At 34.4% G+C, this 27,920-nt stretch overlaps 2 protein-coding genes across 2 annotated transcripts in view; one reads left to right on the top strand and one right to left on the bottom strand.

Annotated features, from left to right (window-relative positions):
* Window positions 1-27,920, top strand: part of C1H7orf57 (chromosome 1 C7orf57 homolog) — a 116,737-nt gene that overhangs the window by 22,653 nt on the left and 66,164 nt on the right. The window contains 3 exon segments of the mRNA XM_044671693.1: window positions 264-297; window positions 300-366; window positions 5,430-5,431. Of these exon segments, the coding sequence (XP_044527628.1) occupies window positions 264-297; window positions 300-366; window positions 5,430-5,431 (103 nt within the window).
* SUN3 (Sad1 and UNC84 domain containing 3) lies at window positions 17-27,920 on the bottom strand. Its single transcript, XM_044671815.1, has 10 exons — window positions 27,639-27,920; window positions 25,989-26,050; window positions 25,555-25,658; window positions 23,480-23,520; window positions 20,276-20,450; window positions 10,783-10,867; window positions 4,655-4,770; window positions 3,812-3,979; window positions 686-778; window positions 17-148 (listed from the first exon to the last, which is right to left on the bottom strand). Exons 1-10 carry the CDS (start codon window positions 27,665-27,667, stop codon window positions 17-19), a joined length of 1,005 nt encoding a protein of 334 aa, XP_044527750.1. The 5' UTR covers window positions 27,668-27,920.

The raw sequence follows: 27,920 nt of genomic DNA, 5'->3' as shown, positions 1-27,920 counted from the left end.
TCAGTCCTTGCTCTTTTTAAGGAGCTCCTAAGCCATCATTTTCTGGCTTACCATGGACTCTGAATCGATATAAACATGTATATTTGGGGTGGCCCCAATTGTTCAGAATTTTCAGTTTCACACATAGCAAGTATTCAGAAACTTCATTCTGTAAACAAAATATAAATCCAAATTAATATTTTGTGGATAGTCCATCTCAAAGATTATAAATGTACCTTATAAGTAATTATTAAGTTTCTTATCTTTATATCATCTTTTCACAGATGGAAACAATGAACTACAGAGAACTAAAGAGATGCTCCTCACCCTATCCTCATTTCCACCCAGATTACACAGGTCAAGAAGAGAAGGAATAGAATAGAAAAGGTCAGTTGTCCTTCCTATAATTCTCCTGACTAGATTTTATACACACATAATAAGCATGCACATATACTCATTTTTGCCTGAATTTTCTGAAAATTACCTAGTAATTATAATGAAAGCATGACATTTATTTTGCTATCACATTTTCTACATAAGTCGATGTGATTTCTGCATTTCTTCATCCAGTTAATGTTATAGGTTTTTTCAGAATTATTTTCACATATTCCTTTTTCTATTAGGAAATCCAAACAGATCCCTTCCCAGAAAAAAAAAAAAACAAATTTTCATCTAAATATCTTTTCCTAGCTTTCTTTATTATTACCTGGAGGTGAAATGTTTGAACACTGGTCCCTTTTTTGTTATACATAAACTGACCTAGGAAGATTTCCTCTCCTTTACATTCTTCTTTGAGTCCCTGAAAATATGAAAGACATGGAGATTAGGGCCTATGTGACAGACTGATTTAGCTAAAAATGACCATATTTTCCTGTTCAAGTAGCAATGATTATCTAAACATAGGGTGGAGAGTGCAGAACTAGGTATATTGGATTCAAATTAAATTCAAGAGCAGTTAAGTGGCACAATAGAAAGAGTGCTAGACCTGAAGTCAGGAAGACTCATCTTCCTGAGTTATATATATATAAAAGCTATATGACCCTAGACTAAGTCACTTAACCCTGTTTTTCTCAGTTCCTCATTTGGAAAATGAGCTGGAGAAAGAAATGGCAAGCCATTCCAGTGTCTTTACCAAGAAAATTCCAAATGGGGTCATGAAGAGTTAGACACAACTAAAGAACAACAAATTCATATTAAAAGCATATTCTAAACATTTATAGTCTGCCAACTACCAAGTTCAAGGCTGTGTATAAGGAAATTAAAGATAAATAAGACATTCTTTTAACTTTAAGTAGTTTACCCTATAGCACAGAAGATAGATATGTATCAAAATACAAAACAGAATGTCATATTTGCATATAAGTTCAATTCTAAAGGATAGAACACTTACATTCATTTATAGTTCTTCAGACAAGTGAAAAATTATGTTGGACAAAAAACAATGAAAACATCACTTCTAACAGTAACACTGACAATTGATATTTTCATTAAAGCAGATTGTATTTTTCATAAGGATAGCTGAAAAAAAGCATTTTGCTTATGGGACCATAAAGAAAATGGCAAATGACTTTTAGATCTGTATTAGTCTTGTAACATGATATAAAAATATTTTATTTTTGACTTAAATCTCAGGTTACCTAATCAAATTTGTTACTTTGCTTTCTAAAATGTAAAACATATATTCCTATCCTGAGGCTTTGGGAATGACAGTTATATAAATATATTTCCATAGTGTATATCCCAGTCCCTTGTCAGCTGAATGAAAATGACAGTGCATTTCATATACATCCTTTCATGCTTCTCTCTCTATTCAGTACCTGAGGGTAAATATTAGAAGAGGAAAAAGTGGCAGAAAAGTGTTTTTATTGTTATTCAAAAAAATGTTGTACCTAATAACAGAAAAGGAGTATATTAGTTGAACTGATCACTTTTGATAAGAAATGTTTAACTACCATAACAAAGTCATTTTACCGTAATAAGTCACATGTCCCAAAATTTATGATACATATAAAAAATTCATGCTTGAAAATGACAGAATTTTAGAGTGGAAAGGACCTTAAGCAGTTATCTATTGCAACCCACAAATTAAAAAGAATCCCTATAATACCATATCCAACAAATGGTCAAGTCTCAGCTTGAAGATTTCCAATGAAAAACTGGACTCCCAAGGCAGCCTATTCCAGATGGCTTGAATTTTACAAAGTTTTTCCTTATACCAAGCCTAAATTTCCCTCTTTGCAACTTCTATCATTTTGATTTGTCTTTATGAAACCAAACAGAACAAATCAGATTCTCCTTTCAGATGATAGCCTGTCAAATATCTGAATACAGATATCTTATCCTCCCCTGACCTTTCTCTTCTTCAGACTACACATTTTTATTTTCTTTATCTGGTTCTTCCACCATCATGAAGACCCTTCCTTTAAATATGCTGTACCAAGATGGTTCACTATTACATGTGCTTACTTATGATTTCTCACTCTTTGCTTTTATGTACAATGTATGTGTGTGTGTGAAATACTCTTCCATTTTTTTACATAAGATCCTACCCATATTTTAGATCTCAATTCAAATAAAACATTTCTTCTAGATTTCCCTTATTTCCAGAATAACTAAAAACCTTTTCTTTTTTGAACTTCACATAACACTTTACTACTCTAAAATATACATATGTATAAGTAATTTTTAATATATATAAATATATGTCTGTCTGTAACATACCCTCTAGATCAGTGGTTCCCAGACTTTTTTGGCTTACCACCCCCTTTCCAGAAAAAATATTACTTAGCCCCTTGGAAATTAATTTTTTTTTTATTTTAATAGCAATTAAAAGGAAAGATAAATGCATCTGTGGCTCTCACCGCCCCACTAGATCGCGCTGCAGCACCCACCAAGGGGCAGTTGCGCCCACTTTGGGAATCACTGCTCTAGATCATAAGCTCCATTTGGGCAGGGACCTTTCCTAGTGTCTACGTCAATAAGTGTTTGTTAAAATTTAAATGTAATTGAACTGAGGTTCAGTTTTTCTAAGTAATATGTTCTTTTGTTATTAAAATATGATTTTATTAGAAATGTTAAAAGATTTGAAAACTCATTGAGGGCTATTGAATAGAGGAAGACTAATTCATTGCTTGGTAGAATTGTGAATTGGTTCAGTTATCTGGCAACAGTTTTGAAATATGCAAAAAAAGTCATCAAATTGTTCATAGCCTTTGAACTAGAGAGTCCTTTATTTGAAAGGACTTTACTGGCAACAGAGAAAGACAAGTATTTCCAAAAATGTTCATAACATTGTTTGTTACCATGAAAACCTAAAAGCAAAAAATATGCCTAATTGTAGAAAGACTGAATAAGAGTATCTGAATAGAATAGAATATCATTAACATAATAAAGGAATGACAAATGTGCAGAATTCAGAGAAACTTGGATAAACTTGGATGAAGTGATGCCAAATGAAAATGTAGACCAAAAAAAATTACAATTGTATAAAGAAAATATCACAAGACAACAAAACTGGTTGAAGACAGTGGGCAACACTGATATCATATTGCCAGAATTAAATATAAAAAAAGGTAATATGACTCCTTTTTGATCGTGGATCTAACTTTATTTAGAGACTATGCAGAGAAGGTTTGAGTATTTGTTGGGAGCACATGCTATACAAATTTTAAATATTGATTTGGTTTACTAAATCAATTTGTATTCAGTGTCTCAGGAAATGTGACATTTACTGTTTAAAGTACTTCTACATAGTCTAGTATTTATAGGCTCAATGCACATTTCATCCTTTTTTAAAAATTACTTTGAATTTAAAATGTAAAAAAGTGCTTACATAAACAGAAAAGTCCTTGGGAGCACTGGAGGTATTTCCTGAGGGAGAAATCTTCTCTGAGATATGCTCCATGGTAACTGCTGTTGGTGTAATCTTCCTGGCAAGTTTAATTATAGTATGACCCTTAGAACCTGGAAATGCCCAGCACTTCCCAGGATGGACATCAGGCTTTAAAAAAAAAATAAAGTTAATATCCTTTTTGACCTCTTTCTGAAATACCAGTCAATCAGTTAAGTTGTGTGTGTGTTTGTGTGTGTTTGTGTGTGTGTGTGTGTGTGTGTGTGTGTGTGTGTGTGTGTGTGTGTGTTTTTAAAAGAGATTCCTGTCCTCAGGAGTTTGCATTCTAGTGAGGGAGACATAATTAAAATACATGAAATATAAGTGATAAATAAATAATGAATTTATTCTCAATGCTGTAGGAGTTCAAGGACTAGAGAAATCAAAAAGAAGTAGGAAAGGCTTGATGGAGGAAATACAAACACAAGGGAGAGCTGACAAGGTGAGCAAAGAAAGGATTAAAGTGAAGTGGTTATAGTTGGGGGGTAGGGAGAGGGGAGAGGAGGGATATTAGTGGGGCAAACTCAAGGTACCTAAGGAGAACTAAAGTATTTCACTCAGATTTTACCTTGGGAAGGTTAGAAAAGTGGTGCCTGTAGAATGATCTCTAAGATCCCTTCAAGCTCTAAATCCTACTATCCTCCCATAAACTGTGAAAAGTTAGGGAGATTATATGAAGCCTCTAGGAAAGGGGATTCTATAATCAGGAAATTCAAGAGAAAGAGAAATAAGATATATGTATATATATAGATATAGATATATATACATATATGTATTTGGTTTTACCTGAAGAATAACATCAGGAGGCATTTCATAACTTAAGAAACCTATCCCATGCCAATATAGTTTTGCTTTATCATTTTTGTAACTCTCAGATGTTCCTGCTTCAACAATGGAGGCACCTGAAATTAGAATATAATTAGTGGAATAAGAAGGTAGAAATAGAAATAGATTAGTATGATTCTAAAATTTAGAGGAAATTTTTTAATAAAGAAATTAAGTAGTATAGTTGTACTAAAAAATGCAAATTGTAGTGAAAAGTTTGTTATCAGCTTTGGTGAAGGGAGTATACTTATATCCCCAAGAAATCACAGCTTTAAAAATTACTGTATGAAAAAGCTTTAATCCCATCCAATTTGTCTTTTACTGTCTAGAACAAGTGATGATCACTCTCTCCACTTTTAAATTTTGAAAAATGAGAATAATTAAAATGGAGTCATGTGTATTAATAACTAGTTTGTTTGATGAAAAATTCCTTGGTTATAACTTCTAATAAGATTCTTAAAATCTTGCAATTCAGAAAGTAAATTACAGGCTATCTCTCAGAAAACAATAAAAAAAAAATAAAAACACCACCTCTAAAAATCACTGCAAGAAGAATAATTTTTATATCACCTTACTAAAGATGGTATCCTCTATTTAAATATATGACAAGTTTTTTGACCTTCAGTTATGTCCAACTCTTCAGGACCTTATTTGGGTTTTCTTGGCAGAGATTCTAGAATGGTTTGCCATTTCCTTCTCCAGCTCATTTTACAGATGAGGAAACTGAGGCAAGCAGAGGTAAGTGACTTGCCCAGGGTGACATAATTAGTAAGTGTCCGAGGCCAGATTGACTCAGTTCTTCCAGATGCCAGGCCTGTCATTCCATCTACTGTGCCACCTAGCCGCCCAAAAACGGTTTTAAAGGTTGCAAATTGAGGAAAGGAAATTGAAGAAAAACTAAGTGGATTTTCGTAAGATTTATTTAGAATCAGAGCTGGACATTAAAAAAGTTTTCCATTCAATTTAAAGTTTCAGATTGCCAAAACTCATGTTATGCCCTCGCTTTCTAAATTTAACAAAAGTTCCTGTCTTGAAATCTTAGAGATCTGAAAGTTTCCTTCTGCAATATGGATCCATCCCTCTGTGAACTGAATGAAAATAGTGGTACTATAACCTATGTAACCATCTTTCATTCTACGTTTCCTAAAGAAACAGTGTGTAAAGGATTAGTTTCACTGGAGGGTACTTGGGGCACAGTTCATAACTTTTATAATATATTGCCTTATATATAATTGGCTCTTAAAATTGTATGTTGAATAAATAATTGAACTGGTTTGCCTTTGAAAACTGGGATTTAACAAAAATACCACCAATGTTAGTAGCACTAGTCTTTAAAGAAAATTCTATCCTTCATTTCTGTTATTATATTAACATTGAACCTTAACATTGTGCATTATTTGGGTTATTTGATTTTTTTTATTTTTTAGAATGTGTGAAACTAAAGTTAGTATATGAATTTATATGCTATGCATTTTTCATTCTGCATTATGACATATCAGTTTATAAAATTGCATTTCCCATGCCCTAGGCTAAAATGCAAATTACCCTTTGGAAAATTTGTTCTTATCAACTGTACTTTCAAGCCTTTGTCAATCATTAACATTATCTTAGCTTATCAGTTTATTTCTCATCTGAAAGAATGGGATGAGCATAAGGCATTGTTTAGGGATGGGCAGGCCTAGGGGAGGCCCGAAAGTCATGATCTGGGAAGTAAGTAAGCATCAAGTTACTGAGTGCTTGGAAAGAGTAGCTAAAGAAGTGTGGGTGGGAGGGGGTGGAAAGGATTGGGGAGGGTGTAGAGCCAAGATGGGAGACAGGTAGGAAACAGTGCAGTAAGCTCATCTCCACAAACTCCTCTTTAAACAGAAAACGCACCAGACCAAATCCTGATTCAGAAATCCAGAAAAAAGTCACAGTAATCCTTTTTTGTAGCCCAGCTTGGCCTAGGGAGACAGAAAGGGAAATCTGTGGACATTGGGGAGGGGAATGAGTGAGGAGCATACCCGAAACTTCATTGCCTTTTAGAGACCATGTGCTGTGCCCCACCCCCACCCCCAGATTGCAGGCCATGCCCCAACCCCCAGCCTGTCTGCTGCGCCCCAATCCCCCCCGGGAGCCCAAGTGCTGAGCAGGTCCCTCCCCACCACCTTACACCAGCAGACCAGGGAGGGAAAAAGGGAGAGGAATGGCCCAGGCACTTCCATGGGGCTGCTGGGCGTGGAGAAGGGGAAGGGAGCATCTCTGCCCCAGCCCCTCCGCCTTTCTAGTAACTAACTCTGGTGGGTGACGGTGCATGTGGCCACAGAGAGGTCTCTGCGTGCCCTCTTTGGCACTCATGCCATAAATTCACCATCATGGGCCTGGGCCCTCGGGAGAGCCTATGTATCAAAGCTAGAGGAGGTGCCCGAACCATGGAGGACATCACCACAACCATATCATATTGCAGCAGAGACAAAGTGGCAGCTTTGGTCATCTCTGTCCAGTGTGGGTGACAGGGCCAGGGCAGACTCAGAAAGAGACCTGTGTAGGGAAATGGCATTCCCGAATAAGGCGGCCTTGGGCTGTGAATGGAAAAAGAAGGAAGTTCAGAAGCCAGCAGCAGCAGGGGTATTGCTCAGACGGGAGGCATAGCGCAGGGAATCACTTCAAGCATTTAGCCCAATATATAGAGGAAAACCAGTGCAAGTATCACCAACCAAAGATGAGTACAATTCTGCCATTCCGAACCAAGAGAACTTTCTAGCTGGCTAGTCTTATCGGGGGATATATTAGATGAATAATATATTAGAATATGGATTAGATGTATAAATATTTATATTGAGATTAGATCCACCTCGCAGAGGATATATTAGATGTATATATATATATATATTAAATATATAATGTTAGCTGTATATATATATATTAGATATATTAATTGCATATATAAGGTTCTTGTTTATTTTCTTGTTTAATTTTTTGTGTGTATAGTAATTGTAAGGTATATTTAAATTAATATCTTTAGGTTCATATTTCTGTAAAGTATAATAAGAATAGGTTTTAGTTATGTAGAGAATAGTATGAATTTTGTGATTATAATTTCTATAACTGTAAATATTTGGAATTGTATATTATTTGAGACTTGCATGTTGCAAGAATTGTTTTGTTTTTTACTTTCTTACTTCTCCCTGTATATAATATAGAGTATAGGATAGTTTTATTTGAAAGATCCATTGGGGAGACAGGTCTCCCCAGTGGATCTCAGGGGAGGATATGTTAAGAGAGTTTTTATTAATTTCTCCTTTTTTAGATTTAAGAGGAAAGGATAGGATTTCTGAGTAAGAGACCCTCTGCTGTGCAGGTTGTCAGTTGGTGACAGAAGGGTGTGGCTGAGTATGGTTTTGTAAGTTTCAGACTGTTGGAAAGGGCTTTTGGTCTTGGGGTCCCCTGGGGAGAGGAACAGCAGTTTCTGGGTCTCTCTGAGAGCATTTTCTGGCTTTCTCTCTAAGACTGGGAGTTTTTTAATAACATGGTAGATAAAGTAGGATAGATAGTGTTTATATTATTAGATGGTGAGAATAGGAAAGTGGTCAAGGGCTTCAGCCTAGCAGAAGATATTGCCCTCTGAGGCAGATAGATTTAGAGTTTTTGAAAATAAATTTAGTCAGGATTGGGATCTTGGGTATAGTTATAATCTATTATAAGATTACTTTCACTTTCCTCCTTTTAATTTCCTATCCATATTTCCTAATAATAAACTAAGTGTTTTGCATTTAATAAAGTGCGCACTGGCTTTTGATCAAACTCCTGCCCCCAAAATTGAATACCTCACACTGGTGTGGGTTGAATCTAGTAGGATTCTACTCTTGTTCAACCCCAAACCTAGGTCAGGAACTTAAAGAGTCACACCAGAGTTGAGCAGCAATCAAACTTTGCCCTGGATTAGACCATTCATGGGAACACTAAAAGACTGTACTTCTTCAGCCTTTCCCAAGATCCTGGAATACCGAGTATCAACAGGATCAACTCAGACCTTCCTTCCAGAAATGTGACAAAGGCTTGACCTAGCATTAAGTCCAAAGGCAGAAAGTAGGCTAAAAAGAATAAGCAAACAAAAAAAGTACACCACCATAATAATCTGTTATGGAGATAGGGGACATCGAAGACACAAAGATAAAGAAAGAGAATGACTTCAAAACATCTTCAAGCAATACCTCAGAGAAAAATAGCTTGGGCACAAATTAAACTAGAATTTCTAGAAGAAATGAAACAAGAGTTTTTAAAAAATGAAATGTTTTTATAAAAGAAATGAAAGTACTTGAGAAAAAACTGGAAAAGAAATGAGAGCCAACAAAGAAAGAATCAAAAAGGCATTTAACAGCTTGGCATTCAAGGAACAAAATCTTGCCCAAGCAACAAAATCTCTGAAAATTATAATGGAGAAAATAGAAGCCAATGACTCCATGAGGCAACAAGAAATAGTAAAAGTCAGAAGGCTGAAAAAATAGGAGAACATGCATGATATCTCATACCACAAGTAAGTGACTTAGAAAACAAAATAAGGAAAAAAATTAAGAACCATTGAACTATTTAAATACATGACCAAAAACAGAACCAAGACATTATATTTAAAGAAATCTTAAAAGAAAACTGTCCATGTCCCTTAAATTAGAAAGCAAAGTGGAAAGAGAAAAAATCTACTGGTTATCTACTGACAGAAACTACAAATTGAAAGTTACCAGGAATGTCCAAAATCTAGAGCTTCTATCAAAGAAAAAAATACTTCAAGGAGCCAGAGAAAAAAAGAATTCAATTAACAAGGAAACACAGTTAGAATCATACATGATTTAGCAGTCACCATTATTAAGAAATGAAGAACTTGAAGCATGTTATACCACCAGTTGGCAAAAGAGAAGGACTTAAAAAGAATAACTTACCTTAGAAAACTATAAGTACAATTTTAATGGGGGAAAGTGGATCTTTAATAAAATAGATGGCTTCTAAACATTGATAACAAAAAAGTCAGAACTACATAGAAATTTTGAAGTTCAAACATAAAAGTGAAAAGAAATATTAAAAGTATACATAGGAGGCAGCTCAGTAGATGGAGAGCCAAGCCTGAAGATGGGAGGTCCAAGATTCAGATGTGGCCACAGATACTTCCTTGCTGTGTGACCCTGGACAAATCACTTATCCCCCATTGCCTAGCTAGCCCTTCCTGCCTTTCTTCCATAGAACCAATACATAGTATTCATTATAAAATGGAAGGTAAGGGTTTAAGAAAAATCAACATGAATGATGGTAAAGAACTCAATAAGGATAATCATCAACGTTTATTGAACAAGTCCAATTAGACAAAGCCTGATAATGGCTCTGAAAAGAATGGAAAGAGATGAAGTGAAATATGCTAGTCAGGGGAAGAGAAAGGAAGGTTTGGGAAAATCTGGCATGATAAGAGTAGAGATCTATAGTAGAAAAAGCAGACATCTATACAAATAAGAAGGAAGGGATGGGGAGGGTGAGTTTGGTGTGTATGCCACACACACACACACACACACACACAGTTGGGTACAGATGTTCATTTCCTCAACAGAGAAATGAGAGATAAAGGGAAGAGGGGGGAAAGGGAGGAGTGGAATTAAAACGAAGGTATATTGAGAGGGATTAGCCCTAAGCAAAACAAACTATTAAGGATTTACCAAAAACATTTATAACTTTTTTTGAGGTGGTAAAGAATGGGAATCTGACCTGGTTCCTATAAATTGATGAATGGATAAATTATGGTTGATAAATGTGGTTTTTTTGTATTTCTCAATCAGTAGTGGTGATAGAGGGGTTGAGAAGAGTAAGAAAGATCTTGACTGATTTAAAATATATATGTTCCACTCTACCCAATTCTTTCAAAGAGAAAAAAAGTTATTGTCCTTTCTGTCCTCTCCCACATTGTCCATATTCACTTTTACATTTGATTCCTTTTTAAATTCCAGATAGAATAATCATGTTTTTTCTTTGTGAAAGTATAAAGGATAGAAACATTGAGGTACTGTGTACAGATAAAGAAATCTAAATAAGTCTAGTCATTATTTTTATTTACTCAGTATGTCACTCACCTGCAGATTTGAGGGCATAGTCAGCCATCTGGACTTGATCCTCCCTTAACTTTTTAAGCACATAATTCACCAAGATCACCATTTCCTATAAGATGATAGATAATTTATAGTTAACATGCAGAGGTACTCATATTGTATAACAATGAAATTTAATACCCTGATATGGAGGCATATTAAACAATCAAAACAATGTTTTGGGTTTAAATGTTTATTAGAACCAAACTTATAAACTTTTTTATTTAGAAAATTAGATGTATCAGTATCTTCAATGCTCTGATTAGCATTTAACTTTCTGGTGTTAAGGATTCTATCTTCTAATGCCATTTTTTTTTTATCCTGGGACTCCATTCTAGGAGCATAGGGCCACAACCAGTAGGCAATGGGACAACCAGTAGGCAATGGGACACACAGTCGCTCAAGGGTCACCCAGCTTGAACCTAGGACCTTTCGTCTCAAGGCCTGGCTCTCAATCCACTGAGCTAGCCCAGCTGCCCCTACTTTAGGTAGCAGTTTCTTTAGCAGATGTAGTTTTTACAGGGTGGGGTTGCTAGCCCCACGCCCAACCCTCCTCCTTTTTCATCCGGGCTAGGGACTGTCCTTGGCCCAGGAGTGGTAAGGGTGGTGATGTACTCTTTCAACTATCACAATGCTTCTTTTCTAATACCATTTACTATAAAAGAAGCATTGTGATAGTTGAAAGAGTACTGAATTTGGAGTCAGAGGACTTTGAATCCTGCTGCTGCCCTTTACTAAGCTGTGTTATCTTGGAGTAGATGCTTCACATCTCTGGAAATCAATTTCCTCATCTGTAAAATAAGTATAAGCAGAGATGGTTGTGGCCCTATGCTCCTAAGGAGTCAACAGGAACAATAATAATAATATTACTTTTTCTACTTACCCTATGGGAGTAATTTGTAAAGTACTATACAGATGTAAATTATCATCATAAAGATAGTAATACTGGGGGCAGCTGGGTAGCTCAGTGGATTGAGAGCCAGGCCTAGAGACGGGAGGTCCTAGGTTCAAATCTGGCCTCAGACACTTCCCAGCTGTGTGACCCTGGGCAAGTCACTTGACCCCCATTGCCTACCCTTACCACTCTTCTGCCCTGAAGCCAATACACAATATTGACTCCAAGATGGAAGGTAAGGACTTTGGAAGGAAGGGAGGGAGGGAGAGAAAGTATAAAGGAAGGAAGGAAGGAAGGAAGAAAGAAACAAAGAAAGAAAGAAAGGCTAAAAGCAATCATTTATAAATGATAGTACTTTTATAGCAAAACTTCTGATTTTTAAATAAATGTTACATTTGCATCTCTATAGCTTCTATTCTATCATATATTGGATATTTTTAGTTAACAATTAATTAACCTTACTATGATTAGGATAGAAGTTTTGTGAATTAAAATTTCTTTTTTTCCCCAGAAAACTAATTTATTTTGGACTGTGGGGGAAAAAAATCACAGGATAATGGAAAAAGCAGTACACTAGAAGTCAGAGATCCTATGTTATGCAGCCATTAGTACCAATTGACTTTGAAAAACCTCTGGGTCCCAATTTCCTCATCTGTAAAATCAAATGGGTTGGACCAGAGGCTTTCTGATAACTCTTTAAAGCTCCGAATTGTTCTATGATTAGTGACAATTTTTTTTAACAACATGGGAACAATGAAGACAAGATAGTGACCTTTTTCATTTTTATTTGACTGTCATTGTTTAATTGTTTTTATATAGCATGAAAACAGATCCCTGATTCTAATGGTGAGCCTGTACTAATATTTCCATTTGTTGGAATGGCTAAGTTACTGGTTCATTCAGTTCTTTTAAATTTAAATTTATTTAGTTAGAATATTTTTCCATGGATACATGATTTATGATTTTTCTACCCTCTTTTCCTTCCCCACTCCCTGAACTGATGAGTAATTCACTGGTTATACATATATCATTGTTCAAAACCTATTTCCATATTATTCATATTTGCAGTAGAGTGATTTTTTTTTTTAAACCCTTACCTTCTGTCTTGGAGTCAGTACTGCTCCAAGGCAGAAGAGTGGTAAGGGTAGGCAATGGGGAGGTCAAGTGACTTGCCCAGGGTCACACAGCTGGGAAGTGTCTGAGGCCAGATTTAAACCCAGGACCTCCTGTCTCTAGGTCTGGCTCTCAATCCACTGAGCTACCCAGCTGCCCCCTTAGAGTGATTTTTTAACACCAAAACCCCAATCATATTCCCATCCAATTTTGTGTGTTCCATAGGTGCTACTCTAAAAGCATATAATCTATTACAATCTATTGCTCAATGACTCACCCAGTATATTTTTTAAAAAGATATACTGCATCTAGTACATCTTTCCACCCTTGATTTGCTTACAGAACTAATTATTTTTTAGAATCATACATAGGAAGATTATATAATTTTTTCTTTGAACCTTGGATTAATAATAGAAAAATGTAAATGACACCAGAAAGACTCTCTCACTCTTGCCTACTTGTTTTATATGCCTAGACTTCTTCCATTAAGAAATTATTCAGGGGCAGCCAAGTAGCTCAGTGGATAGAGCCAAGATCTGGAGATGGTTATGACTATGGATGAGGAAAAGTAAGTTAATGCTGATGAATGTGGTCCTAGAGGGGTAAGAGCCCTGTTGGCTGTTGGTCACTTCCAGCAGAACAGAGTCCCTGGTTTTGGTTCCAGGGAAGAAGGGTGAGCTGGTCCTTGCAGCCCCTAGAAGGACTGCAGGCAATAAGAGCATTTGTTGTGGCAGCATTATTGGGGGCCCTGGTTATGGCTTAGGGTCAGAGAGGAGCACATGAGGTCATTCATCAATTAAGGTGAGAGTCAGAGGAGCAGTGATCACACTTGGCTTTGGATATAGAAAATGGAAGAACTAAAAGGTCAGAGGTCCCCAAATAAAGGTCAGAAAACAACAACACATGATCCCCACAGCCCAGGAGCAAAGCCCAACCCTAACATAAATCTAATAGCCAAGAATTAGGCCACAAAAAAGTAAGTATACAAAAGAAGAACCACCTAATAATAGGTAGTGACAGAGAATTCAAATTCAAAAGAAAACAGTAAAGACAAAGCAGCTACTTCTACAGCTTCAAAGAAAAATGTAAAATGGCCCCAAGCCCCAAAAGTGTTATTAGAAGAACTGAAAAAGGACTTCAAAAATCAAGTATGAGAAGTTGAAAAAAAATAGAAACAAAGAGAGAAGGAATGCAAGAAAATTATGGGGAAAAGTTAACCAATTAGAATAAGAAATAATAAAACTCATGGAAGAAAATAACCCTCTAAAATCAGAATTGGGAAAGAGGAAGCTAATAACTTCATAAGACACCAAGAAATAGTAAAAACAAACTCAAAAGAATGAAAAAGTTGAAAAGAAAATGAAATATCTTATTACCAAAATGAAAGATAGAAAATAGATCAAGGAGAGAAATATAAAAATTGTTAAATTACCTGAAAATATAGATATTCTCTGCTTCAAAAAAATTAAGTAAAATTGTCCTGAAATTTTAGACCAGTAGGGTAAATAGAAATTTAAAAATTCTACCAATCACCACCTGAAAGAGATCTCAAGATGAAAATTCACAAGTCTAAGTTTTGAAGCTCTAAGGTCAAGGAGAAGTACTACAAGCAAGTATAATGAAAATTTAAATATTTTGTGGAGCTATAGGCAGGATAACACAATATTCAATAGCTTCTACCTCAAAAGACTGAAGGGCATCTGAAGAGCAAAGGAGTTGGGTTTGCCACAATGAATAACCTTCTAGCAAAGGTAAGTGTAATCCTGCAAAGGAAAAAAAAATGGATTTTGAATGAATTAAAGGACTTTTAGGTATTTTTTTAAGAAAATGTCAGAACTGAAAAGAAATTTTGACCTATAAGAATAGGGAAAAACATAAGAAGGTAAGTAAACATGGAAGTCTAATTATAAGGGATTTAATAAGACCCAAGTCTTTACTTCTTATATATAACTCTTAATGAAATCATTACTAGAATAGTTTGAAAGACAGATAAAAGTCTTGGGGTTAAGATGAGTATGATGAGATGATTGTAAAAAAAGGGGAAGGGGTAAATATAAGGGGGAAACTCAAAGTTGGTACAGATTAAGGAGGAAGTGCTTAGAAATAAAATGGACTTCTGAGGTGGAATAGGATAAAGAGAAAGAAAGATAAACTGAGGAAAAATTAAATGGAGAAAAATACACTTATAACTTTGAATGTTAATGAGATGAACTCATCCATAAAATGGAAATGGAAAGCAGAAAGGTTCAAAAATGAGTATCTGAAAATCATAGTGTTTACCAGAAACACTTTTTAAATGAGAGACATATACAGAGTAAAAATAAAAGGCTGGATTATAATTTACTGTTCTTTAGCTGATGTAAAAAAGCAGAGGTAGCAAACATTTTGATCTAAGAGTTAAAACAAATAGATATAATTTTAAAAGATGAGAAAAAACTACATTTTGTTAAAAGGTAACATAGATAATGAAGTACTTATCAATATTATCAATATCAATACTACACCTATATGTACCAAATGTTATAGTATCCAGATTTTTAAAGAAAAAGCTAAATGAATTGCAAGTGGAAATAGCAAAACTATAATAGTGGGGGCCTTTCACCTTCCCCTCTAAAAACTAGATAAATATAATTTAAAAATAAATAAGAAAAGTCAAAACGAATATGATAGATATATAGAGAGAACTGAATGTGAATATAAAGGAATATACATTTTCTCAGCAGTACATGTTACTTTTACAAAAATTGATCATATAAGAGGACAAAAAATTATAGTTATATGCAAAAAAGAAGTAATATTAAATGCATCCTTTTCAGATCAAAATGCAGTAAAAATTATATTTAAAATAAGGGTCCAGGGGGCAGCTGGGTAGCTCAGTGGATTGAGAGTCAGGCCTAGAGATGGGAGGTCCTAGGTTCAAATCCTGCCTCAGACACTTCCCAGTTGTGTGACCCTGGGCAAGTCACTTGACCCCCATTGCCCACCCTTACCACTCTTCCACCAAGGAGCCAATACACAGAAGTTAAGGGTTTTAAAAAAAAATTAAAATTTTAAAATTTTAAAAAGATTAAAATAAGGGTCCATGGAAACACAGACTAAAAATTAATTGGAAACGAAATAACCTAATCTAAAAGAATGAATGGGTTAAAAATAAGTCATAGAAACAATAAAAATTTTATTAAAGAGAATAATGATAACAAGAAAATATGTCAAAATATATGGGATGCAGAAAAATCAGTAGAAGGAATTTTATATGTCTAAATGTTTATGTTAATAAAATAGAGGAAACAGATCAACGAATTGGGTTTGCAATTTAAGAAACTAGGGAAAGAACAAACTAAGAATCTCCAGTTAAACATCATAAAAATTAAAGGATATGCTAAATATAATTTAATACAAAAATACCATTGAATTAATAAATTAAATTAGGAGTTTTATGAAAAAAAATAATAAAACAGGCAAACCAGTGTTTTATATGATTTTGAAAAGAGAGAAGAAAACCAAATTACTAGTATCAAAAATGAAAAGAATGAATATGCCACTAATGAAGATGAAATAAAAGCAATTATTGGAAATTATTTTCCCGATTCTTTGCCGATAAATCTGACAATCTAAGACAAATGGAAGAATATTTTTTAAAATATAAACTGCCTCACACTATACACTCACAGAAAAGGAAATAGAATATCTAAAGAAAAATTTTTTAAACCCTTACTTTCCATCTTAGAATCAATACTATATATTGGTTCCAAGGCAGAAGAGCAGTAAGGGCTAAGCAATGGGGGGGTTAAGTGACTTGCCATAGGTAACACATTTAGGATGTGTCTGAGGTCAGATTTGAACCCAGGACTTCCCATCTTTAGGCCTGATGCTCAATCCACTGAGCCACCCAGCTGCCCTTAAGAAATCTATTTTAGAAAAAGAAATTGAAAAGACCATAAATGAACTTCCTAAGAAAAAAGTATTAGGACCAGATGGATTTACAAGTGAATTCTACCCAACATGTATAAATATCAACTAGCTCTAATATTAAATAAATTATTTGGTATAATAAAGAGGGAGAATCTTTTATGAAATAAATATGGAGCTGCTAATTTAACCAGGTAGAGCAAAAACAGAAAAAGAAAATTATAAACCAGTTTCACTAATGAATGTGTTTGCAAAAATCCTAAATAAAATTCTAGCTAGGAGACTACAACAGTATATCACAAAGATTATACATTGTGACCAAGAAGGATTTATACCAAGAATTCAAGGATGGTTTAATATTAGGAAAACTACTAACATAATTGATTATATCAATAACAAAATTCATATGATTATGGTAATAGATAAAAAAAGGCTAAATGACAAAAAACATTCATTCCTATTACCCTACTAAAACACTTGAATGTAGATATATAAGAAATAAAATTGATATAAAGTGATAAAATTAAAAATATCATGGTTTCAAAGGGTTTATTGAAAGCCATTTAGAAAAATGAAGCCACGTGCCTGTTGAGTTATTTTAAAGGGACCTGCCATTTACCTGTTCCTCCCATCCTCGCTCCTGCTCCACAATAAAAAAAAAAGAGGAAGTACCAATCCAGTCCTCAGTCTTTATCCTTTTCTCTACGTTACTATGCTTCCTGTATACATGATTATGCAAGAGGAATCATGGGAAGTTTAGACCAGGGACCTCAAAATTAGTTCAAGGACTCCCAAATTTCTGATATCACAGATACTAGTGGATTTTTCCTTAAAAATATAAGAATTATCTACATAAAACCATTTTTTTTCCAAAAAGTGGGGCAGCTTGGTGACTTGGTGTATAAGGAGCCAGGCCTGGAGACAGGAGGTCCTGGGTTCAAACCTGGCTTCAGACAGTTCCTAGCAGAGCGTCCCTGGGCAAGTCACTTTACCCCAATTGCCTATTCCTTACTACTCTTTTTCCTTGGAACTGATAGTAACAATTCTAAGACAGAAGGTAAGGGTTTAGTCATTTTAATTCCTGTATTTTTTATAATGGGGACAAGCTATAAGCCTTCCCAATAAGGTCTGGAATGAAATAAGGATTCCCTTTGTCACCTTTATTATTCAGTATTGTGTTAGAAATGCTAACAATAGCAATAACAGAAGAAAAATAAATTAAAGGAATCAGAATTGACAAAGAGGTAATAAAATTATCTCTTTTAGCAGATGATATGATGGCATATTTGGAAAATCCTAGGGGCTCAACTGAAAAAGCTAGCTAAAACAATTTTAGCAAAGTAACAGTATATAAAATACAGGACGTAAAATAAATCCACTCAGAATTTCTATATACTACCAACAAAGCCCCCATGAGATGAAATAGTAAAAGATATTCTATTTAAAATAGCCATAGAGGGGGGAAGCTGGATGGCTCAGTGTATTGAGAGCCAGGCCTAGAGACCTCTGGGAGGTCCTAGGTTCACATCTGGCCTCAGACACTTCCTAGCTGTGTGACCCTGGGCAAGTCACTTAACCCCCTTTGCCTAGCCCTTACCACCCATCTGCCTTGGTGCCCGTACACAGTATTGACTCCAAGATCGAAGGTAAGGGTTTTAAATAAATAAATAAATGAAATTAAATAGCCATCGACAGCATAAAATATTTGGGAGTACATCTGCCAAGGCAAACCAAAGAATTACATGCAACTAATTATAAAACACTTTTTATACAAATAAAGTCAGGTCTAAATAATTGTTCTTGGTTAGATAGAGCCAATATAATAAAAATGATAATTCTAAGCAATCTAGTTATTCAATGCCATTCCCAATTACCAAAAGAAAATTAAAGCGCAAAAAAAAAACAATAGAAAAATTCATTTGGAAGAACAAAAGATCAAGAATATGAAAGGAATTAATGAAAAATTTTAAAGGAAGGAAGTTTAATAGTATCAGATTTTAAATTATAAGTAGTAATTATGAAAACTATCTGGTATGGCTAAGAAATAGAAAGGTACATCAGTGGAAAAGGTAGACATGCAACACAGTAATAAATTACTATAGTAACCTTGTGTTCAGGAAATATAAAGATTCAAGCTTTAGGGATAAGAACTCACTATTTAGGAAAAATTGGGGAAAATGGGAAAGCAGTTTGGCAGAAACTAGGTATAGATCAATATCTTATATAATGTACCAAAATAAAGCCAAAACAAATACATGATTTAGAAATAAAGGATGATACCATAAATAAATTAGAAGAACATGGAACATGTTACCTATCAGATTTATAGGTAGGAAAATAATTTCTGATAAAATAAGAGATAAAGAGCATTGTGCATTATAAAATGGGTAATTGTGATTACATTAAAAAGGTTTTGTACAAATAAAACCAATGTGGCCAAGATTAGAAAAAAACCAAAAAACTGGGAGAAAAATTTATAGTCAGTTTTTTGGATAAAGTCCACATATCTCAACTATATAGAAAAATAAGTCAAATCTATAAGAACATGAATCCTTTCCCAATTGATAAATGGTCAAACGATATGAACAGGCAGTTTTTGGATAAAGAAATTAAAGCTACATGTAGTCATGTGAAAAAATGCTGTAATGCAAATTAAAGTAACTGAGATAGGGGGGCGGAGTCCGGGGATGAAGGGGAAAGTAAGAGCATGAATCATGTTAACTTTTCTAAAAAATAAAAATTATTAAATGGAAAAAAATAAATTAAATAAAATAAATTAAAAAAATAAAGTAACAGATATCTCATGCCTATCAGATTAGCTAAAATGATAGGAGAAAATGACATGTCAGAGGAGATGTAGAAAAATGAGGACAATAATACACTGTTGGTAGAATTGTGAACTGATTCGATTATTTAGGAAAACAATCAGGAATTATGCCTGAAGAATTATATTTGTTTTCGACCAAGTAATAAAATTATTAATTATGTTTCTTGTGGTGATCAGGAAAAAAGGGAAAGAACCTATATATTCTGAAATATTTATAGCCCTTCCTTTTGTGGTGGCAAAGACCTGGAAATTGAGGGGATGCCTATAAGTTGGGGTATGGCTGAACAAGTTGTGTATTCTAATGGAATGCTACTGTGCTATAAGTAATGATGAATAGGTTGATTTTAGGAAAATATGTAAAGATTTGCCTGAAATAATGAAGAGTGAAATGTTCAGAATCAAGAGACATTGTACAGAGTAACAGCAATTTTGTTTGAAGAATAACTGTGGTTGTGGACAATCACAGTTCTATATATGTCAAATAGTGCTTCTTGAGTACAGGGTGAGGAGGGAGGGAGATAGCTTAGTACTTAGAATGCAATAAAAATTAATACATTTTATATTTGAAAAAATTTTAACCTTCTAAGGTTATGGATATAGCTTGTGCCAAGGCTAAATTAGGGATGAGGGGACACAAAGACAAACCTGACTTGGGATTAACCCAATTATTTCATACATAGAATTCATGAAAATGGTGACAAACAGAACCACAAATGCTCTAAATCCTTTCTTGCCTCATTGGTAATATCTGAGTCGTCTTGCTTTCCAGAGGCTTCTGCATTAGCATTCAGAAGGTAGTAGTTGTCCATTTTGGTTTTTATATCTTTGAGTAAAGCCTTCAGGATATCTATCTGTTTAGTCAGGGACAGAATTTCCTGGGAATTGCTTTCCAAATTGTGGCTTCCCACCCTGTTAAAAAATGGGAAATTGATTAGAAAGGAGAAAAGGATAAACAACCACCCACATTTCCCTATTTACATAAATAATTATTGTTGGACTTCAGTAGGCTGACACAACAGGACTTAATATGATATTTGCACATACAGTATTCTTATATGTTACAACATAAATCTTTCCAAAGAAAAGAAATATGTTTCCAATAGAGCAAAGATTGGAAAATAAACATTTGTTTAGAAAATATAATTATCATAAGAATTAAGTGTTTTGGCATTATAGTTCTGACAGAGGTAGCTATTTTGGGTGGGACTGTGAGCCTTTTTTTCCTCTTCATATTCTTGTTTCTAACAGCATAATATAATGAAAAAAGAACTGAACTGGAATTTAAGATGCCTGAGTCTAAATCCCAGCTCTAGCACTAACTAGTTATATGACCTAGAAAAGTCACTTAACTGTTCTGGGCCTCAGTTCTTTTTTGCATAAAGTGAAGGGGCTAAATTAGATCAATTCTAAAGATTCCTTTTAGTTCCAAAGTTTCTTTCTTTCAAGGATGTTACAGAACATAACAAAAGATTAAATTGATAGGTTTTATTAAAGAATCATATAACTCTTATATGATAAGTGGCACATAATGTAGTGAGTAAATAGAATTCTAAATTTAGAGTCATTAAGAGCTGGGTTAAAATTTTGCTCTTGATAAGCCTTTGACCATGCCCATGATAGGTTTTTGGACCATGAACAAACTACTTAATTTAGACAACTAAGATTAATTATAAATGTCTTGTAATTTGCATATGGGTAGAGGAAGTTCCTACCCCAGGAGATTACAAATTAAAATGATTATCTTTCATATTATCTCATTCAGTTTTCAGACACATAACAAAAAGGCTATGATAAATTTCATTAAATTATGAGTTTAGCTAGATAGGATCTTAAGTCATTGAGGCCAATTCTTGGTTTATTTTTTCAATGAAAGAAAATGAGGCCAAGTGCTTTGGTGATTTCACAAAATTCATACAAATGAGTAAAGCATTAGGAGTTGAACCTAAGCTTCTGACTCTGTCTTGTGAATCTTTCTTTCTGACAGACTAAACAGAATGTTTCCCATATAAAAACTACTATTCTTTTGAGGAAAACAACTTTTGTTATAAATACCTCTCTCTCTAAATAATATTTAAAAATCCTCTTTGTGCAATAAGAGAAAAAAGTATTGCTTTAAATTTATTTTTAAAATGTTGCTAGATAACATAATAATTAGGCTTCTAACTTTTAGAATTTCACAGTTCTATAATATCAAATTGAATCTCTCTGACAACAGATTTTAATAATATATTGTAAGTTAGAAAAAGACAAGTTTTCATCCTGCATAATGACTTGGGCCTGGTGTAGTAGAAGGCTTGGACTGGGAGACATGGCTCCAAGACCTGTCTTCCCCACTGATTTACCATGTAGCCTTAGGCAACACGTTAAATCCTTGTCTCAATTTCCCTCCATGTATTGCAAGAATAATACTTTCTTTACCTCTATTATAACTTAATGGAAAGGTGAAATGAAATAACATATGAAAGAACTTTATCAAGTGCTATGTAAATTTTCATAGTTTTACAAGTTATCCTTCAAATATAAAGATGACATACAACTGTCTAAATATGAGGTAAAACTAATTGTTTTACTAGTATTTGACTATAAATATGCATCAGTCCACTTAATATTCTTTTACCCCTTAATTCCCTGCTGTCAGAAGTGGGTCAGAGTATATTGTTCCATTAGTAGTATCAAAATAATTTGCATAATGCTCTAAATAATTGAGGTAGCCAGTCCTAGATATATTCATAGTGTCATAAAATCATATATCAGGAAAAGCAGATAATGGTGATTATCTCTATTAACCTAATAATGTTAAGTAATCAGGAAATTGGATGTTATTGTTTTTTCTCAATCATTATCATCCCACTGTTAGGAATGTCCCTCAAAGTATAATTCAGTATTTAAGTGAACCATTTCCCCAAATCATCTATAAATATGTCTAAATATTCTGCAAATTACATATAGGTGTTCCAAAAATATATAACCCTGTTCTTTGGAAAACAGCATAGCCTAATAGAAATAATATTAGAAATGGTGGTTGTATCACTTAATCCTTAACATATCTAAAATCCACTTATTTGAAATGAAGAACAATAAAAAAGCAATACTGCCATAATGCTATTAGCAGAAAAAAACCATGAAAATTAAATTATAATTTAATATTTATGATATATTACATACTCTAAATGCAAAATTGGCATATATTTAATTATTTGATTATATTTATTTATACTATATTAATTACTATTTATTTATTAATATGCATAATAATTATTTATTATAATATTAGCATATAAATAAGTAATATTAGTCCATTGTATTGTGTATTATAATTAAAACATTAATTTAATTAAGTAATACATTAATAATTTTTGTTTATATTTATTATGAATATTGGTTCTTAAGGAGAGGCAAGTATGATTAATTAGAGAAGGATCAAGAGACAGAAACTTTTATAGAGATTCCAAACTGGGCTTTCGGGCATTTTCAAGGATTTTAGAACTTGGTGGGTCTTTATTAAATTCTCCTTTATAACTTGTGGCATTTAATTTGAGGAGTGACTATACTAAGAACATGGTGTAGAAGTAAGATTACCAGGCTAGGCTTTGGAAAATCTGGATTTTGTTCCAGGCTCTATCACTGCCAATGTGATCATGATTGACTCACTCCCTGGGTTTTGATTTCCTCTGGGTTTTAATTAACTCTTCTTTAAACTAAGAGGTTTGAACTAAATAATCTCCTGAGTTACTTCCAACTGAGAGTCTAATTACAATTTTTAAATGTGGAAAAGAAAATGTGATGTCTGCTGGCACTGGGAAATATTTGGGAATATTCCCAATTCCAGTTCTGGGAAATCTGTATAATTTACTATTAAATACATGTATCTCTTAAGTCATCCCACAGATACTATTTTACCCATGTAGTAAGATGTACACAACAGAAACAACAATCACCTTAGAAGTTCCATTTTGACTTTAGGCATACGAATTCTGGCCTGTAAGAAGAAAGCAAATTGAATAAATTCTAAAATTTCTCCATTCAGAGCTAGCTACTTATAAAGATATCTGTTAGTGTAAAATCAATATTATTCTATGATAAACCTTTGATATTTACCATATTCCATGTTTCTATGCTATTATAGAAAACATGTATTTAAGAAAGGCGAAATTTAGAGTTACTAATATTGAAAGAGTTAAAGGAAGGGGGAGGCAGGGACTTGATTACTTGGTAGAAGGCTACACAGGAACCTTATAGGAACTTACCAGGATTTTGCTTTATGAAATTGTTACTACACTAAAAGTCAGTTAGTTATAATTTATTAGGTTCCTACTATGCGCCAAGCACTGTGCTATGCTCTGGGGGACACAAAGAAAGGCAAAAAATAGTCCCTGCTTAAAAGAGCTCACAGGCTAATGAGGAAGAGAGCGTGCAAACAACTCTTTAGAGACAAAATAGATACAGGATAAATTGAGGTTCTCGCAGAGGAATGGCATTAAGAGGATGAAGGACTGGGAAAAGTTTCTCACAGCAGATGGGACTTTAGAAGAGACTTGAAAGAAGCTAGGGAAAGCTTGGAGACAGATGTAAGGAGGGTTTCCATTGCAAACTTGAGGGATAATTATTCAAAATTCTGGAGCTGGAAGGTAGAATGGCAAGTAGTAGGAAGAGCAAGGAGGCCAGTGCCACTTTATCACAGAATAACTGAAGAGGAGTAAGGTTTAAAAAAAAAGATCTGGAAAAGAAAGGGGAGGCAGGTATGAGGTCACAGGATGCCAGTGGAGTTTCTTGAATAGAAGAATGAAAAGGTCAGACTTGGGCTTGAATATCACTTTGACAGGTGAGTGTAAAATGTAGGGGCTGAGGGGGCAGCTGGGTACCTCAATGGATTGAGAGTCAGGCCTAAAGACCTCTGGGAGGTCCTAGGTTCAAATCCGGCCTCAGACACTTCCTAGCTGTGTGACCCTGGGCAAGTCACTTGACCCCCATTGCCCACCCTTACCACTCTTCCACCTAGGAGCCAATACACAGAAGTTAAGGATTTAAAATAATAAAGTAAAATCAAGTTTTATTTTTTGTGAAATTGTCAAACTAAGAAGTACTATCATACAGTCACCTCTGTTTTTGCTATGTGAAATCACAGAGGATGGAAGGGGATCAAAGCAAATCACCTCCTCATGACCAGTTTTCACTGGTTTATTAATGACAAAACTTCATCATCAGTCATAATATTCATTCTCTTCTCTTCATTCCCTGCCTCTATTCTCTCTCCCATCCTTAGACATACAAGGTTAGGCAGTAAAGGTTCTCCAATTCAGCCCCTACATTTTATTTTATTTTTTTTTAAACCCTTAACTTATGTGTATTGGCTCCTAGGGGGAAGAGTGGTAAGGGTGGGCAATGGGGGTCAAGTGACTTGCCCAGGGTCACACAGCTAGGAAGTGTCTGAGGCCAGATTTGAACCTAGGACCTCCCATCTCTAGGCCTGACTCTCAATCCACTGAGCTACCCACCTGCCCTTTGATTTTACTTTAATTAGGTAAGTCCAGTAGCCTCAAAGAAGACAGCCTAATTGGAAACAAATACTAATCAGAACTCAGTAATCAGAAATCAGTAATTGTTATTAAGTTGAAGAAAACTTACAAGTACAAGAAGCTTGACTCTCAAGTTACTGGAGATAAACTTAATATAGATACCAAGAAAGTTTAGGATATTGCCATTATAAAAAAGAAGAAAATAGAACAAAAAAACTGGAGAAAGCACATGTAACAAATAATGCTATGGGAGCAAAGGTACAAGGATGAAGACTGTGAATTTCATTTTCTTAATTGACTGAAATACACAAAATAAGGCCTAAATTAATTCCATTAAAGTAGCTTTAAAAAAAAGAAAGAAAATATAAGCTTCAGACAAAAAGGTATCAAAATTATATTGATGGACTTAAATGAAATATATTGCAAACTTGTTTGGCCTTATTACAAGTGTAAGTTTTATACATGTAATATAAAAACCAGTTTAGTGTAAATATTACCTGGTAATCATAGAGTTTAGATCCATAATCTGTAGATAGTTCATATAATTGTCTGGGTATGTTAGATAATCCTGTTCTTCTAAGCCTTTCACTATTATGAAATCCTGTTATAAAAAAACAAGTTTATTATAGCAGAGCTAAATCATCATTTGTAATGTGTATAGCTTGATATCCAATATTAGTAGGAAATTAATAGAATTTATTGATATGTTAAGTTATTCAAAAGTCACATAATTCCATATAGCTTTATTGGAATAAATTTTAAAATTGCTAGTAGTTTAAAGTAGCTATAAGAGTAAGTAATAAGTTTAGTACAGTTTGGTGGGCTTGGCCTACATATATCATAAGTCTGAACCCTTTCTTAGGCCCCTCAGTTGTAGGTAGGTCCTTTACAAAGGTTTTAGGGATCCTTTTAACATTTGCTTAAAACTTACCTAAAATGAGACAAGCCAATAGGAACACTGTACTTAGCATAATCTTCCATGACAAATATATCCTAAATAACAAAAAACCAAGAATGTAATGGTGCAATAGTATTTGAAAACTTTTTTGGACAGTGTTATGATTTATGCTTCTATCCCCGCCAAACCCCCTCTAGAGAGCTAGGTTAATCTGTTTATCATCTTCTTAAAGTCATTCACTTGTTCTTACCTTTAACCTTGACCATACGCTAGAACTGGATTCAGAGAAGAGTGTATAAGATTTCATCTAAGGCAGGAATGGCCTTAATTTAAAATTATCATAATATTGGGCTCTTTTGTCTGCTATTCTGTGTATTTATCTGGTCCCCGAATCCCCAATTTATTTTGACTTCTGGTACCTATGTGCATCCTACTTACCTAACTTCTGATATTTTCAATTCTGTGCTTATTTCCAACTCCTTAGGCATTTGCTTTCCCCTTCAGTTCAGGACTTGGAGTAGTTCTTCCCACCCCCTCACCATCTGACATCATCTTTCTAAGTTCCACTTCTCTGGACTTCTCCTTGTAGAGGAGTTGGGAAAATGTGCCTCAGTTAAGAAACTGTGAATACTGCCAGACTACTTGGTGAAAAGTACTAACAACCTTCTTAATTGTTTTGTGGTTTTTCCAACTTCTTCCTGCCTTTCATTCATATTGCCTGTCTTAGAGAACTTAGTACAACCAAGGAACAATTCAATTCTTCATCCTCTCTTTTTGGTCAAGGTCCTTTTGGAGGATCTTTCCTTGTTTTTTAAATGTAAGACACCTCCCTGACCTCCTTTCCTTGGGAACAAAAGATCTACTCTTCTTCATACTTCATTCTGGGTCACTGTGGATTGAACTCCCCACCCCTCCTGACTTTAGATATGAATTTCTGTTATAGAAAAAATTTTGAGTGGGAGGTTGTTTGTCTCAGCTTTTTCTAGTAGAATAATGGTATTGCCTTCATTAGATACACAAACACACACACACACACACACACACACACACACACACTCATGCACACACTTACTTGCCCACTTTTCTGGATGTCTATTTTAACTATCAGGTTATATGTAAGGGAAACTTCTTAAAAGTTTGTTTGCTTAAAGTTTAAGCCTTAAATCATGCTATATCAAAACTGTGTTTTTCCAACTTCAAGTGGGTTCCAAATGTTGAAATTTTACTCTGAAAACACTAGTCAGGACCTTTCCTTCTGCTTGAAGTTTATGAAAATGGCAACATCCTTTGTCCTAAGAGGACAAATACCTAAACATTTAAAAAATCTTGACTTCAAAACCTGGTGCTTTACCAGTGCTAGAGTGACCTTTTATGAAAGACAGTATTTTAAAGAGTTTTCCAGGGATGCATAGCTGTTGCAAGGACACAGAGGAAATTTCATCCTAAAGTACATCTAAGAGAAATTGGAGTTTAAATAGGTAGTAGGACCCAATATCTGATCCACAGTTTCATAACGTTGCTTGTCATGATCATAGTCACATTGTGAGTGGGTTCTTGAAACCAGATCTGATGCTCCCACACAAAGTCTCCCACTGGACCAGGGCTCAATGCACAGCTAGAACTTGCCAGCTCTGCACTTGCCCTGGCACTCACCGACTTCCTCACTTTCCAGTATACACTCACTGATTGAAACATTCCCTCACTCTCTCCATACTCCTTTGATCACCACCTCAGCACTCTGTGGAAGTCTCTGAAACAAATAAGAAAAAAATAATAAGTTAAAAAAATAAGCATATTAAGAAAAATAAACAGAGGTCTAGATGATAAATACTGCTTTATGCTATTAGCATCCTGAAGAAGGTACCAGTAATGTTGGAAACTACATTACCCCTTGAAGACTCTTGGACCCAATTCAATAATACCTTGAGAGAATTATTAATATAAAATAATTTCATAAAGGATTTC

This window comes from Gracilinanus agilis, chromosome 1, assembly GCF_016433145.1.
Source record: "Gracilinanus agilis isolate LMUSP501 chromosome 1, AgileGrace, whole genome shotgun sequence".
Lineage (NCBI taxonomy): Eukaryota > Metazoa > Chordata > Mammalia > Didelphimorphia > Didelphidae > Gracilinanus > Gracilinanus agilis.
Note: the sequence above shows the minus strand (reverse complement) of the source record. Positions and strands in the feature narration are given on the sequence as shown.